At 33.2% G+C, this 16527-nt stretch overlaps 1 protein-coding gene across 7 annotated transcripts in view; it reads right to left on the reverse strand.

Moving 5' to 3' along the window:
* The window catches only part of hnf4g (hepatocyte nuclear factor 4, gamma), a 28115-nt gene that overhangs the window by 1546 nt on the left and 10042 nt on the right, over positions 1-16527 (reverse strand). For 4 of the 7 annotated variants that reach the window (NM_001331156.1, NM_001075111.2, XM_073940435.1 and 1 more), the window contains 7 exons: positions 14988-15156; positions 11975-12069; positions 9818-9924; positions 4529-4684; positions 2054-2141; positions 1819-1971; positions 1508-1744 (listed from right to left, as the gene is read on the reverse strand). In NM_001331156.1, the coding sequence (NP_001318085.1) occupies positions 1508-1744; positions 1819-1971; positions 2054-2141; positions 4529-4684; positions 9818-9924; positions 11975-12069; positions 14988-15156 (1005 nt within the window). Of the gene's footprint in view, positions 1-1507; positions 1745-1818; positions 1972-2053; positions 2142-4528; positions 4688-9817; positions 9925-11974; positions 12070-14987; positions 15157-16527 lie in introns of all 7 variants that reach the window. The other 3 variants (XM_073940434.1, XM_021470189.3, XM_017353837.4) reach the window with 1 other exon arrangement.

Genomic DNA, 16527 nt, shown 5'->3' on the forward strand with positions numbered 1-16527 from the left:
TACCGCATGTCTTTGGAATGTGCTGGAAACCGGAGAAAAGGAAACCCACGCCAACACAGAGAGAACATGCAAACTCCACACAGAAATGCCAACTAACCCAGCTGGGACTTGAACCAGCGATGTTCTTGCTGTGAGGCGACAGTTCAAATGTGCTACTACTGAGCCACCATGCTGCACCCTAAACATGATTTATTATATGTTAACCTAGCCTAGTACTGTACATGCAGGTAAGTCTATGATAATGATTTATATATTTTCATATTAGATTTTTTCGCCCGTTGCACATAGATACTAGCATGTGAAACTTGCGTGATGTGTGTTTTTTCTGTAATAAATGAGATCATTTAATGTCAAGGATAGTTCACCCAAAACTAAAAATTATATAATCATTTACTCACCCTTTACTTGTCACAACGTTTCTTTTTCTCTGTGATTTTCCTACTTTTTAACATAACATATTTCTTTTTTTTAAGATATGTTTTTGCCATTTTTGAAAAAAATAATTTTATTTGATTAAAGTAAGGTCAGGGTGACGCAGTAGTTAGTGCTGTCGCCTCACAGCAAAATGGGTGCTGGTTCGAGCCTCGGCTGGGTCAGTTAGCATTTATGTGTGGAGTTTGCATGTTCTCCCTGCGTTCGCGTAGGTTTCCTCAGGGGGCTCCAGTTTCCCCCACAGTCCAAAAACATGTGGTACAGGTGAATTAGGTATGCTCAATTGTTTGTAGTGTATGAGATGAGTTTGAATGAGTGTGTATGGGTGTTTCCCAGAGATGGGCTGCAGCTGAAAGGGCATCCGCTACATAAAACAAATGCTGGATAAGTTGGCGGTTCATTCTGCTGTGGCGACCCCAGATTGATAAAGGGACTAAGCCAAAAAGAAAATGAATGAATGGATGAATGAAGGTAAGGTCAAATCGGCAAATGTCCTTGAGCTGTGGACACTTGAAGCGCTGTTATGTTGGCACACTAACTGGGCTATCAGCGTAGACAAACATAACATGTTTCTAACATTCTTAAAAATATATTCTTCTTTTCTGTTCAACAGAAAAAAGAAACTTATAAAGGTTTGAATCCACTTGAGGGTGAGTAAATAGTGAGAATTGGGTGAACTATCCCTTTAAAGAAAAGTCTACTTCCTGAAATGTTTGAAATAAATCTGTTGTTGACAACATATCAAAATTCACAACATTTTAAAGTAAAAATAATTACAAAGACATTTCAGATAATACATTTAATTAAATGACTAGTTAAGTAATGAAGTTACTTTTCAAAGTAAATAGAAGAGTAATTTTAATACAGTTTTAATGTTGTACTTAGTCACTAGCAATTATTTACTTTTTTGAAGTAACTTCACACTGCTAATACTGCGCATGCATCATTTTGCCTAATAAAGTTTCATACAATGTGCTGCATTACAATACATGCCATATATTGCAGGAAAAACACCTGCTTTCACCTAATTCAAAAAACGATCATGAAGCGTTTTTCCGCTCCACCTCATACTCACCCCCGAGAAGCATCTCCTGCAGCAGGTTATCAATCTTAGCCAGACCAAAGAGCTTGATAAACTGTAGCTGCTCAATCATCTGCCAGGTGATGCTTTGCAGAGTCGGAAGCAGCAGTAGAAGCTCCCCGAATCGCCCGCGTGAATCATACTGCCGGTCATTAATGTAGTCTTCCAGGCTCATCTGAACCTGATAACGCATCGCCTTGATCTTAGATGGGTCTCTTAAGCTTTTGGCGTCTAGAAGTTCAAATAACAGAGTTAGTATCATGTGTGATGCATATTGGTCGTTTTATGATTTGTATATAAAGTACCAGGGTCGAAGAATACAATGGCCTTCAGAGCGGCGTATTCATTGTCGTCAATTTGGATGTCCTGGAAAGGTAAAACTAGTTCATCCAAGACTCTGTTAGATACGCGGCCTATCTCCGGCTCAGGGCAGTTTCGGTGGATGACACAGCCATTACCTGCATGGAAAATTATTAATGACTGATGAGAACTTGAAGTCTGTCTATTTATAGTATAATTACATTTTCTATTAGAAGTTACCTAAAAGCAAGAGGTCTTTGTATGACATTGACCTCTTAGCCACACCAAGCAGAAGATGCTCGCCAGCATGAGCTCGTAATAAACTAACCTGGAAGAAAAATGAGGTCTGGTTCATCATTTATTTATTTATTTATTTTTAACCTAGTATATGAAACATGCAATGTAAATCTGGTATGTGGTAACCAAATATTTAAAAATAAATATAAACTGCAGTTGGCAAGATGAGGCTGCTAGGGTTTAAAGGTGCTGTATGTACGTTTTTGACTCTTGTAAAGCATAAAAATAACATAATATGTTTGCAGATATTTAAGAAAGTATCTGAAAAACAATGCTAAAGTCAGATATTCTGCTTTGAATATGTGTTTTCTGTGTCGGAACACTTTGTTTTGGTAATTTTAACCTGCCCAATGCCAATTTAGAAAATTATAATTCAGCGCTCCAGGTTGCCTTGGTGGAAAACCGCATACTTCATTCAGAAAGGCTCTGAAAGCATGCGCCCATGACCAAAGTGTGACCTCCAGTGGACAGTAGCAGACTCCGAAATGAGAAGCAGATTCAGTTCCACATGAGCCTATTATTTAGCAAATAATCTAAATATTACTAGCGCAAACAGTAGGTGAGAAGGTTACATTGTAACCGCGTGTCCTAACAACACGCTTCATGATGAGATACGCAGCTATGAGCAATTTGGCTGTTTGCACCAGACGAAACATGACAGAAATTTAAATACAGCCATTCAGGAACACAGAATAGCGCTGCATTTCAATGAAAGGGTAAGGTTTATAATCAAATAATTACATAATAAACCTCTTTAACAATATTAAATGTAGATGCTGAATCACTGTGTATTGGCTTTGAGTCGCAGTTCTAAAGTTCAATTTCAAAACGGATCTGAGGTTAACTATCTGCTGCTGCTTTCAGTAGTATGGCAATGAATGTCATGTAAAATGGCATTCAAACTCACAATGTTAGCATTTAACACTGAATAAACACATGAGGTGTACCTAATTATTGATTATTGTCAGTTTTCTGACAAAAACTTATTTTAAAATGGAAGATATTCCTTCTATCGGGTGCCATTGCTTTTATATAGAACATGGTTTAAATCACTCGCTCCTGTCTTCAATCTGGCAACCTGCGCTTGCGTTTGTTTTGATCCAGGAGTGCAAAAACTAGTTTAACAACTGGGTGTCAAACTTAAATACTGCACCTTTAAAAACATGACATTTTCTTGCTCGCCAAAACAATAATACTTTTATTTTACAGTAACAATGACTGTTTTAGAGTTATAGATACTTATTGGATTATTGCTTAAATAAAAGTACTAATGCTGTATAAAAGATTTGAATGATTAATGTTTTACTTGTTATATATACACAATGCTTAACATACAGTATATGAGTATACCCCTCACAAATCTCTCATTTACATGAATATTTTCTATAGGAAGCTATAAAATATTTTATTTGTGCATATACATTGGATTAGTCACTACTAAAGCCAAATCTGGAGCTAATCTTAAAAAATAACATGATAACGGTCCAAAATTAGTACATAAAAAAAGTAAACGTTGAAGAAAAATATTAAGTAAAAAATCTATAAAAAACAGTCAAACTAAAAATTTATACAATTTTATTAAATATGTGTGGTTTGTAATAGTTTTTCACAATATTTCGCATTAATTTAAATGTATTATCTTTCTATTTCTAAAGATGTTCAGTGACTAAAATATTATTTTATTAAATATATACATTTAATAAATCAGTTTTGTTCAAATGCACGAACATACTGTATATTACCTATATTCACTGAGAAATGGTTACAAATATTAATTTTCAATTAATAGCACACATTTATGTGTGTGTGTGTGTGTGTGTGTGTGTGTGTGTGTGTGTGTGTGTGTGTGTGTGTGTGTGTGTGTATGTATGTATGTATATATATATATATATATATATATATATATATATATATATATATATATATATATATATATATATATATATATATAATATTAATATTAATATACATAATATTATATAATATACAATATGGGCTAAATGGACTTACTAATAGACCACGGGTGCAAATGAATTGTGTCATACATGCAAAATGAGAAATTAATTTTAGACACAAAAAATCATGAATCAAAACACTGATAAAATAATTTGTAAACATCCAAAATAGGAGTACATTACCATACTGTATAAAGTGTAAGACCTTAAAGCTAATAAATATGGAATAAACGCTATTTTGGTCAGTCAAGTCTATATTGAACCATCAGAATGTTCCGCGCTTTTGATAACAATAAGCACAAGAGAAAAAAAATTGAAAGCAGCACAGACAGCATGTTAAATGGAGGCTAAACTGAGTCAGCCATGTGAATAGCAAATATTGAGCTTCAGTGAACGGCCCTGCAATTTAACCCAAGGGCCTCCCCAATTAGCACAGCCAGTGTTGCTTTCCAACGGCCATTACCTGGTCATCAAGTGGCAATTCGCCGAAGGCTGGGATGTATTTAGCCCACTCTACCAGAACAAGCAGCTGTTGCTTCATAGACTCACAGACGTCACTGATAGTGGCTGATTTTTTCTCTGAAACATCAGCAGGGCCCATTGGACTGGCGGCCGTGATCTGCTGAGAGACAGACAGGAGAAGAGCTGAATTTACCATGTCCTCCAAAAAAATGCTTTTGCACAGACTATTGCCTCTCTCGAAGGAAAATTGCCACAGGTATTCAAGCAGATAATTAGAAATGTTGATGACACCGACTGATGCACATAGAAAGCAAATTTATCTCTCATTGTCATTATTAACCAGCAGAACTTAATCAGAGCCACTGTAATGAAACTCTTACTTCTTTAATCAGCACTGTTACTGGTTAATTTTTTGTTTTTGTTGATGATTTATCTCCTGCAGAAAGCATTAAACCCATACACATTTGCTTTAACAACCAAACCAATGGATTACTCATCCCAGACTCATTGGAAATACATGCCTTACTTTTTTGCGAGACATAAAATGTGTTGGTTGCGGCTATGTTTTGTTGCATGTTTCAGACGACAAACACACTAGAGCGGGCTGTCTACATTTTAGCGAAATGTAAAATACATTCCTTGATGCACATTTCATTCCACTTTCTGATGACATATCCACTAGAGGTCGCAGTCTACAATTTTACGAAATGTAAAATATGTTGCTCTAGATATGCTTTGTAAGTTTCAGATGCACGTCCTTCTTGTACATGTCCATGAGAAAGTGGGGCATGTCGTACAGATCACCTACTGAAAATGAGTCATTTATTTTAGATCCAAAAATATCATGCATTAAAACACAAAATAACTTACATTAACACGCAGGATATACAGTAAATGACCTAAAAGGTAATGAACATGGACTAAAATCTCATTAAATTTTAATCATAGAATGGAATATTTTTTGCTCAAACTTTGCATAGAAACATTCCTAAAAGTGAAAGCATGGCATAAAACATTTTTATTTTTTATTTATTTATTTATTTATTAAGGATTATGGTCCATATGATGATTTAGAGTGGTTAATTTAAGTCAATATTTAAGTGAAATATGTTTACTTACAGCTGTGCATCACAACTTTTGGCTGGGAAGTAGCGCACGTTTCCACCCTATTTTGTGAATATACAAAACTTATAAATGACAACCCTGGACCTATCCCTAAACCCAACCAATAGTGTTTTCAAAAGCAAACATAAGAGAAAAGTGCAGTGTGGCTATGTAGTTTTAACTTGATTTTTAGTCATTTAATGGAACAGGGCTTGTGGAAAGTTCTGGAACAGGGCTTCTGCAGGCACAGTACGTCAACAGACATTGGATTTTTCTTGGAAATGAAAATCGAGTTGATGTCAGAACCCAACGTCAGGCTGACTTCAATGTCCAATGTCCAACCTAAAATCTACTTAAAATAAATCAAATATCAACGTCTAATCATGTTACACCTTGACTCTGTGTGGACGATACTACCATCTATCCGACATTGAATTTTGGTCACTTTCCAACACAACCAAATATCAACGTAATTTCACGTTGTTATTGGACGTCATAATAATATTGTCCTTAGACGCTGAATCGACACTGAATTTTGGCCACCTGGCATCATAACCTAAATCTGACCTAATATTACCGTCTTATGATGTTGTGTGCTTGCTGGGTGAAGACATGAAGATAATTGAGGCAAATGTACTCAATTACAAATCATAGACACCATCATCCTGCTCCATAGCATTCATTTAACCTAGAAAGTATAGTCAAATGTATGTTTATTTTTGCTGTTTCTCAAAAACGTAGTCTAAAGCACGTATTTCCAAAAAGGTACTATTAAATGGGACCTATAGGAAATTAGATCTCTAAAATGACATGGGACAAGTGGATGGCGACACAGCAGGAATCAACTGATCCAATTCAAAGTTGTTCATCATACTGTATGCATTACACTAAAGTCAGGTTACATAAAAAATGTTCCTTTCTTTTTCACCATTGTGCGACGGGTGCAGAACAGCAGAGGATCCAGTTGCTTATGCTTTATAGTCTGGATTTTAGTCAAGGATATTTGACTGGTACTCGCAGGCTTACATCTTTCACCATATGCTGCATTTGCTATTTTTAGCCTCTCATAGCATACATTTTTACAACACTACCGCTATTTTTAACACAGGGCATGGTTGTGGCCAAAAGACTTGTGTTTAAAGGGAAAGTTTACCCAAAAATGAAATTTGATTCACTGTTTATTATTTGGACACAATCATTTATGAGTTTCTTTCTTCTGTTGAACAGAAAAGAAAATATTTTGAAGAAAGAAGTAAACCTGTGACCATTGACTTCCACAGTAGGAAAAACAAATACTATTGAAGTCAATAGTTACAGATTTCCAGTTTCTTCAGAATAACTTATTTTGTGCTCAATGGAAGAAAGAAACAAACCTATAAAAATGCTTATGAATAAAGCAGTTTTAAAAATGTTTGAAACAAGTAAAGGGTGAGAAAATTAACACAGAATCTTCATTTTGTGGGTGAACTATCCCTTTAAGAACTAGAAGTCACCCTTACCCCTTTACTTCTAGAATTGGATTATAGACATGATATCTGTTATTTAGAGGGGAAATTCAGATTTTTGAGGACTAACTCTAAAGGAAAGTTCTCAGCTTTTTGAGGTCAATTTATTGGACTTTTGGACTAATCAATCTCTCTCTTACTTTAAGCTATTTTTTCTAAACTTTTAATTATATAGTCAGCACTAAAACATCTGTTCACTTTCTCATTTGTTTTATTATTTTTATTGCATTTGTTCATGTATACATTTGGTATTTTATCTTTTTTTTTCATTTATTAAAGTATGAGCTAATGTTTTTAGTTTTTCTCTTGATCAATTGTAAAATATTTGCAAAGGCTTGTTTTCTCAAAATGAGTTTTTCCGCCTAACCCAGCAATAAATCTCCACTTCAGCATCACTACATACTGTACATACAGTGCAGTGTTTACCGACCATGCAATTTTGTCCTTGCTGAGGGTTAAAATTGTAAATATGCCCCTGCTTGCACACACCATGTTCCTAGATCATTTTACATATATAGTTCATATTTTTGTCCTAGACTTTTATGCAAATGTGTGCAATTTTAATGAAACAATGGCTCAATTACATATTTAAACTTACAGTTGAAGTCAGAATTATTATCCCTCTAGAACTATTAGCAGCCTGTTTATTTATTTTATTTTAAGTTTTTTTCAACACATTTCTAAACATTTTAAAGAGCCCCTATTATGGGTTTTTGAAAATGAGCTTTCACAAAGTGTCTAACACAGCTCTAAGTGAATGAAAGCATCCAGCTGGGGTTTATATCTTAAAGTGCACTGTGATTAAAACTATTGATTCTTTAACGAAACAGTCGACTCAGAGTCAAATAAATGAATCGTGTTGGGTTCAAATCTTTTGCCTGAATGCATCAACATCAATAAGGTACATCACCAAATACGAACTACTGGATCCAGTAAAACGAGAATGTGCCTTTTTCTTCAGAGACTAGCAGAGCGCGGGGGATCACGGGAGTGATCATGACACGAAGATGACGATCACTGATAGATGGAGATTCAGCTCTGGTCAATAAATGGTTAAAGTTTAGTTTCACAACAACACCACAGTAAAGCCTACCTAGTGTTGTGTTTGTTCCTGTCATTTTTCTGATTTTTGATACAATAACATATATTGCAATGCGGGATTTGCCAGCAGTTTGCTATTAAAGGAGCAGCAGAGACTATTATGTATAGCAGGGGTTCCCAAACTTTTTAGCCCGCAACCCCCAAAATGACAATGCCAGTGACTTGCGACCCCCAATATGCTCTTAGGTGGTTATAAATACAGAAACCTTGCATGCAATAGCGCACACACACCAATAGACCCAAGTCTATTCTTCATTTATTTTTTTAATGTATGCGAGTGCTGTAAATGGCCCAGAAAGTTTAACCTGGTGTTATAAAATTAATCTGCTGCATCTGGCGCTATTGCTGTGTCTTTAATATTATGTCATTACCCCAGGGGTTGCAGTCCAATAGAACTAGTAACTATAAGCTACTATAGTAACTATATAGTATATAGTAACAATAAACAACTATTTTCTTCTCTTGACTAGGTTATGGATAAAATATGGTAATTCTAATTACTTAATAAAATAAATAGATTTTTGGAAATCACCAGGCGACCCCTCTTCATTGTCCCGCAACCCATCGAGGGGTACCGACCCCCACTTTGAGAACCAATAATGTATGGGACTTTGTTAGACTTTGACAGGGACTTTGTCAGTAACTGTTACAGTTCCTACTGTATATGGACCAGTTTCTTCTTTCTCGGGATCATAACAATGAATCACTTAACAAATCATATGGGAGTTGTTGGGATAATCAGGTAAAATAAATGCAAATTATATGACAATGAAAGCGTTTTTGACCTTGCATGCATATCAGACTGCTGTTGGAGACCCCCAAAATCAAAATATGACCTTTTATAATGCAAAATAGAGGCTCTTTAATAACTCAATTTTAATAGCTGATTTACCTTATCTTTGCCATGATGACATTATATCATATTTTACTAGATATTATTCAAGGTACTGGTGTTCATCTTAAAGTGACATTTAAATGCTTAACAAAGTTAATTAGGCAAGTTAGGGTTATTAAGCAAGTGACTGTATAATGACAGTTTGTTCTGTAGCCAATCGAAAAATATATTGTTTAAGGAGGCTAATAATTTTGACCTTAAAATTGTTTTTAAAAAATGCTTTTATTCTACACAAAGTAAAACAAAAAAAGACTTTCTCCAGAAGAAAAAATATTATAGAAAATACTGTGAAATATCCCTTACTCTATTAAACATCATTTGGGAAATATCCTAAAAATTCACAGAGGGCTGATCTTTTTTACTTTAACTGTAACATACAGAATTATTTTAGAATTTTATTATTATGCAATACAAAATAGTTAGCAATTTCTAATGTAATCAATCAACAATGGAAGTATGGTGATAAATATTAGTTTCATTATATTCATTTACCATATTCACCTGCAGTGTCTTACATTGAAAACACTCCAAGAGGATTGCTGCTCTGTTATTGACAATCCCAGCAATGATTTATTGCTCAATGACTATTTATTCCACAGATCTCCTAACAGTATGTATGTTTGTGGTTTTTCTCATAATTTGTGTGCATATGCGTGTTTGGGTTGACCTTGGCAGGATGGTTTACCTGCTGTGAAAGTGCTTCAGCGTGAGCGAGGGCTGTGATTGGCGGCAGGTCATGTGAGTCCTGTATGTTCCTCCGTGAGCTGATTCGATCCCGCTCATTCTGAACAGCTAAAGAACGAGAGAGAGAAAACAAGCACAAACAATCCTGCTGATTATTGAGCTAATAACAATCAGGAGTTATTACTGATTAGCCAAGAAGATGGGTGTGCTTGTGTAGCTTATTATTTACAGAATCTCACAAACAGCCAAGAAAAATAAGGGGTGCAATGGGAAAATGACTTGTTCGTTTTAATGTATAAGAACATCATTAAATATCATCTAAAGTTGATCAATGATTTAGGACATTATGCAGGCCAGATGAATTTTGTATGCTGTGTTTAACAGTAACAAAGAAATAAGTTTATTTTAATATTATGAATAAATATTATAACAAATGTGTCTTTTGATTGTTAGTTATTGCTAGTTATTTTGGTTACTATTAAGTAACATTAAGCAATAGGAACCTTATATATGTTTATATTATGTGTGAAAAGTTTTATTGGTCATGAAGTTAAACATTTTTTGTGGTATTTCAGTGTTACAAAATACTTTAAAATATATTTTTATAGAACATTTTATGTATTTTTTATATACTTTTTCATTTATAACACAACAGTGAAAGTGGATCCTGGTGTGTGTATGTGTATGTGTGTGTGTAGCGGCATGAAGGGATTTGTAGTTTGTGACTGTAGTTCACCAGCAATCTCTGCAGTCATCGATTGCTGGTAGACGTGATAGTATGAGAATGTAATCATGGTTTCTGCTACATTCATTCTTCCATGGCAGGAAGCAATGTCAAAATGGATCCCACCACGGCTACATTTCAGCTTTTCATTCAAAACATGCCCTGTTTTTTTTATTTTAATAGCGGGTGAATGTATTAAAATGTATTAAAAGGTAAGTTAATTATAACAGCGTGAACTTTTCTGTAACTGTAGTAGTGCTGTGAGTCATTTGTTTAACCCTTTAAGGTTACGTGCTGACTGACCTGACTGGCTGACTGACAGGTGCGTGATGGTGCCGTTTCGCTTTAATTCAGGACACATTAATGCCACTCTGTAGGTCTAATGGAGACATTCATAAATATTCCTAGCAAATATAATAAATGTTGGAGACATACTTGTTACATAAACGCACTAAATCACACTTTAGCTGTGTTTATTTGAGAGCGCACAAGAAGATCTGCGATCGTGCAGCGTATATTTGAGAGGGCGTGCAAGAAGTTTTGTGCACGAGCAGAGAAAATCGGTGCGCAAGCAAAGAGATTTGCATGCTCGTAGGCTATTACATAAATGCAATCACTCGTAATACTTTGCTCACGACATTTGTCATTGAAAAAACGACACAGGTAGTTGATAGATCGGTGTAAAAAAGGCCTACCGCCATAGCTGGAAAAAATCCTAGAAGAAACACGGGTAATTATTTCTGTTTTTGTTTTGTATCTATTCGTTTTTAAGATATAGTGTTTTCTCTACTGTTTATATATTTATTTTGGTCTTTTTGCATATAATTTTTAATTATTCAGTTTTTTATATAGCTACAAATAGCTATTAAATAGCTACAAATAAAATAGCTTAAAATAGCTTATTAAAAATGTTTCTGTATGAAAATGTGAAAACTAATGTAAATATAAAAATTCTACAAATTGTAATTAGCTGCTTTTTTTACAATTATTAAAAACACTAAAACTTTATTTTACTTTATTTTTATTTATTTATCACAATTTCAATTCATTTTATTATTCAGATGTTACTGAAATAGGTCTTATATATCTCTAAACAAATATACCTCTAAACAACTGTAAACATTTATTATGAAAGAAGAGAAAACAATTGTGAGCAAGGACTAGCGTGCAAAACACAGCTTAAGCGAGAGGTAAAACTTTAACTGAGTGCAGTTCTGAACAACGTGTCTGCACGGAAAAGTGAGCTGGAGAGCACATGATCACCTGTCATAAAAGTCCAAGCCAAGGTTATATATCCAATAAACTAAACATCCTTGTGTAATCAGGGCAAGTTTTATGGCATCATCCATTTTGCTCTCTTGAGTTCCCTCTTCCTTGTTACTCCATGCTATCTGCTGGAAACTATATTACATCTATATACTGCAAAATGTTTACCTTCTTTCTTCATTCCAGCTCGAAAGCATTTGTGAAGTCTGCAAAAACGACACTGGTTCCTTTTGTCTTTATCGACCACACATTGACGATTAAACCTAAAACAAATAAAAATAAAGTTAAGAATAAAATTTGGTAAACACCATGTTAAATTGACAGTAATACATGACTGAAATATTGGTATGAGTGATTTTTGGTGAATTGTTTCTTATTAGAACTGAGAATTATAACAAATTGAATAATAAATCTTCCAAAAAAATTTAAATTCCATAAATTGAATATATAACTACTAATTTAAATTAAAATGTAACAATTCTCTGTAAATTTAAAGAATGTGGCAGAATTAATGGTTTATGGTTCAGTGAACTAGTCAAATGACTTGTCAGATTAATAACCCAAATAAATGATTTGTGATTGTTTCAACTGATTTGACTCATAAAAGCCACTTAATCATGAATCAAACTGAACCGCTCATGCAAACATTTATGTCAGTTTAGGTTAACAAACACTCAGTAATGGGACATGCGGTACAGGTGAATTAGGTAGGCTAAATTGTCTGTAGTGTATGAGTGTGAATGAGTGTGTATGGATGTTTCCCAGAGATGGGTTGCAGGGCATCAGCTGTGTAAAACATATGCTGGATAAGTTGGCAGTTCATTCCGCTGTGACGATCTCTGATTAATAAAGGGACTAATCCGAAAAGAAAATGAATGAATGAATGAAGTCATCCAGGATGAAATCAGAGGCTTGCTATCATCGTTTATCAGAAGAGGATTCATTATCCAGTTCAACGTACTAGATTATTAAATATTATAAGTTAAATGTTATTATTATTGTTTGTGTGTACTATATATACAAGTAAAAGGGCCTGAAAATTGCATTTTTCCTACATTATACAACCTACAGGGATAAAACCATTCTGATAATGTTTAAAAGAAATGTTTAATCAGTTATACAGTTGAAGTCAGAATTATTAAAGCCCCTGGATTATTAGACCCCCTGTTTATTTTTCCCCAATTTCTGTTTAATGGTGAGAAGATTTTCAACACATTAGTAAACACAATAGTTTTAATAACTACATAACAGCACATAATATTTGACAAGATATTTTTCAAGACACTTCTATACCGCTTAAAGTGACATTTTAAGGCTTAAATAGGTTAATTAGGGTAACTAGGCAGGATAGGGTAATTAGGCAAGTTATTGTATTGGTTTGTTCTGTAGACTATCGAAAAAAAAATTGCTTAAAAGAGCTAATAACTTTGACCTTAAAATGTTTTTTTAAAAATTTTAAACTGCTTTTATTCTAGCCGTAATAAAACAAATAAGACTTTCTCCAGAAGAAAAAATATTATCAGACTTACTGTGAAAATTTCCTTGCTCTGTTAAACATCATTTGGGAAATATAAAAAAAAATAAAAAATAAAAAATTCAAAGGGGGTTTAACAAATTTGGTTTCAACTGTATATGTCAAGCAACAAATTTAAGCCTAATTAATTATCTGTTTCACTATGTTTTTGTTATAGTATTATTGTAATACAAAAAAGATTTTGTCTTCCACATCAAAAGTATTTTAAAACCTAAAACTCATTTTATAATTTAAATTTAATAAGCAAATAATTTTTTGAGAAACTTTTTGATCCATAAAATGGTTTTAAGAGGCACTCAATAGGAATATATGAATTTCATAACAGAAATAATATCTTTAGTTCCCATCCCACATTAATATAATCACTGGCTAATAAAAATTTGTTTTGTTGAATGTTAATTCAAATAAAGGTTATATTAAATATTATATAATATATTTGGAAACTGACATTAAATAAATAAGTTCTAAAATTACCGTAAAAAAATATAAAATCTACGAAACCATAAAATGAATAAACAAAGTTAAAACATAATCTAGAACTAAAAAATATTCAAATAAAAAAAACACTACTAAAAATATTATTAAATCCTATAATAAAACATGAAAAAATCTCTGTTTAAATTCAAATGAGTAAATGAGTCTATAATTTGATCTTTATTTCAGTGACTATTATGTTTCTGGCTTGTTATTTTGTTTGGGATCAAGTAGGGCTGGTCAATTAATTGAAAAGTAATCGGAATCGACGTTCAGAATAATCTAATAGTCTAATTTTTCCAGGACGATTTTTTCAATTACTTTCCCTGCATGTCACGTGACCCCGCTCTGTTAAAGTCTGTGGCTGATTTCTACTTCTGCTGCCACTTTGCAGCCACATTTAATCTCTTGTCAAGTAGGATGATGGACTCATTCTTGAGCCTTATTTTGCACTACATATGACAATGATTGGAGGCTGCACCAGAGATGCCTTTAGACGGCATATAAAACTTGTCGTTGAACTATGAGGGCAAAAAATTCTATAAATAAATAAATAAAATAATCGTTCATTAATCGCAATGAGTTAAAATAATCAATTAATCAAGATCAAGATTCATTCAGCTCAAACTATGAAAGAAGATCTTCACCCAAGAATTTACAAAGAAAAAAAATCTGTTTCAGTCTGATGAATATTGAGAGTGCAATGCTGGAGATACGTCTTTCAACATGATTATTTAAAAAAAATTTAAAAACAACACTCAGAAAACCATGAGTTAGACTAAAAAGAGTTGCTGTCAAATGCAGAACAAGCCAGAAACATATTTATCAGTTTCATTCAAATCCAATCACAAACTATTTATAATTCATTTGCAATACTTATACAAACACCAAACATTCTACACTTTAAAAACAGGATTTATTGGATATACTCAATTATTTGAATGTAAGTGTTTGCAAACTAATTATATGCACTGAATTTAAACAAACGAACCAAGTTAAACTTTACTAAATTTAATGCTTAAATTCAGCCCATACAAGCTGTTAGCAACCACTTACCTTAAAATAATTTAGTAAATCCAATGAATCATATTTATCAGTGTACTCAAATAACACTAAAAGCATTTTCTGTGTGGCATCGAAACGCTTGGACATTTTTTTCTAGTGTGCATGTACCTGCAAGAGTAGACATGGCTCTTCCTGATACTGCGGCGGAAGAAGCCTTTGCATCCGTCACAGCTGGAGGCGCCATAATGTTTACCTGTGGCTTTGTCCCCACAGATCGCGCAGTTGGAGCTCACGCCATTTTCTCCTTGACTGATGTTGGGCTCTGTCGGCATGTTTTCTGTCAACAACAACAGACACACTCAGGACTGGGAGCATTACACATACTGTTATTGCCACCTGAACGCTCTGGCTCCAGTTTGAAAACTGTTCAGTTCAGAAGATGAGTCAATGAATCACTTGGGTGATCATTGCGAATGGAGAATTGTGTCAATTATTCATTTAGAGTGTTAAGAGAACACACTGCAGGTTAATTGGGTAAAAAAACAACTAATAGTTATCATTTTACTTTTCCATTTGACTGTTTCCATTAAGAAGAGCAAACATTTTTATATAAAATATTATGTTTAAATTTGCAAACTAAACATGATTTGAATATATATGAACTTTTTCTAGCATAGAAATGTTAACATTAGTTAAGGTTTCTTTTTTTGACACATTAATGTGAAAGATTTTTACAGATGGGAATTTGAGAATCTTTTTAAATCACATAATATACACTGAATATACATAATTAGTGCTGGGCAAAATTAATTATAATTAATCGCATCCAAAATAAAAGTTTGACATAATTTTCAGTGTGTGTACTAAAAGTGTGTGTACTGTGCACACTGTAAAAAAATAGCTGTTAATTAACAGTTTCCATAGTTCATGTTTTTTATTTATTTACAGTAGGGGATTGCATTATGGGAAGGTAATTTTTGCTCGGTTGATTTTTGATGCTGAAAATTCAACTCTACAGTTTAAAAAATAGTGACTTTTATTGACATTTTATTAGTTTGAAATAACATCATGTATAAGATATAATTTACAAAGAAATAAATCTGTGAAATAACAGTAAATGTACTGGCAGCTTATTACAAGCTGTTTGTACCGTAATATACAACCCCAACCCAGACAGCATATCATTTTAAACTATTAAAATTGTTACAAAAAAGCCATCTTTTTTCAACGTTTTCCAGTTAAAAGTTGTCAAATGAGAGATGAAGGTCCCATAATACAAAAAAAAAAAAATAATGAACATAAATCACAAAATACGAAAAACTGCTTATTTACAAATATTTTTTTACAGTGTATATAAATACACACATGCATGCATATATTTCAGAAATGTTTATTTATATTTAGAGAAAAAACATCAGATTTATTAATGCAGATTATAAATGAACTTAAATATCTGTAACAAAATTGTTTTATATAGTTTTTGGTATGTGTGTGTATCACATACAGTACTCAGCATAATTGAGTACACCTCATTTTGAAAATGAATATTTTTATCGATTTCTCTGTGAATATAATGAAAAGAAAAATTATTTATTAAACAGATATATTTATTAAAATACTATTCTAGTCACTAAATGTATTTAGAAATTGAAAGATAATACAATTAATAAAAATTTTTTGCTTTTCTAAAAAATGTCTTTAAATTTGT

This window comes from Danio rerio, chromosome 24 (genome assembly GCF_049306965.1).
Source record: "Danio rerio strain Tuebingen ecotype United States chromosome 24, GRCz12tu, whole genome shotgun sequence".
Lineage (NCBI taxonomy): Eukaryota > Metazoa > Chordata > Actinopteri > Cypriniformes > Danionidae > Danio > Danio rerio.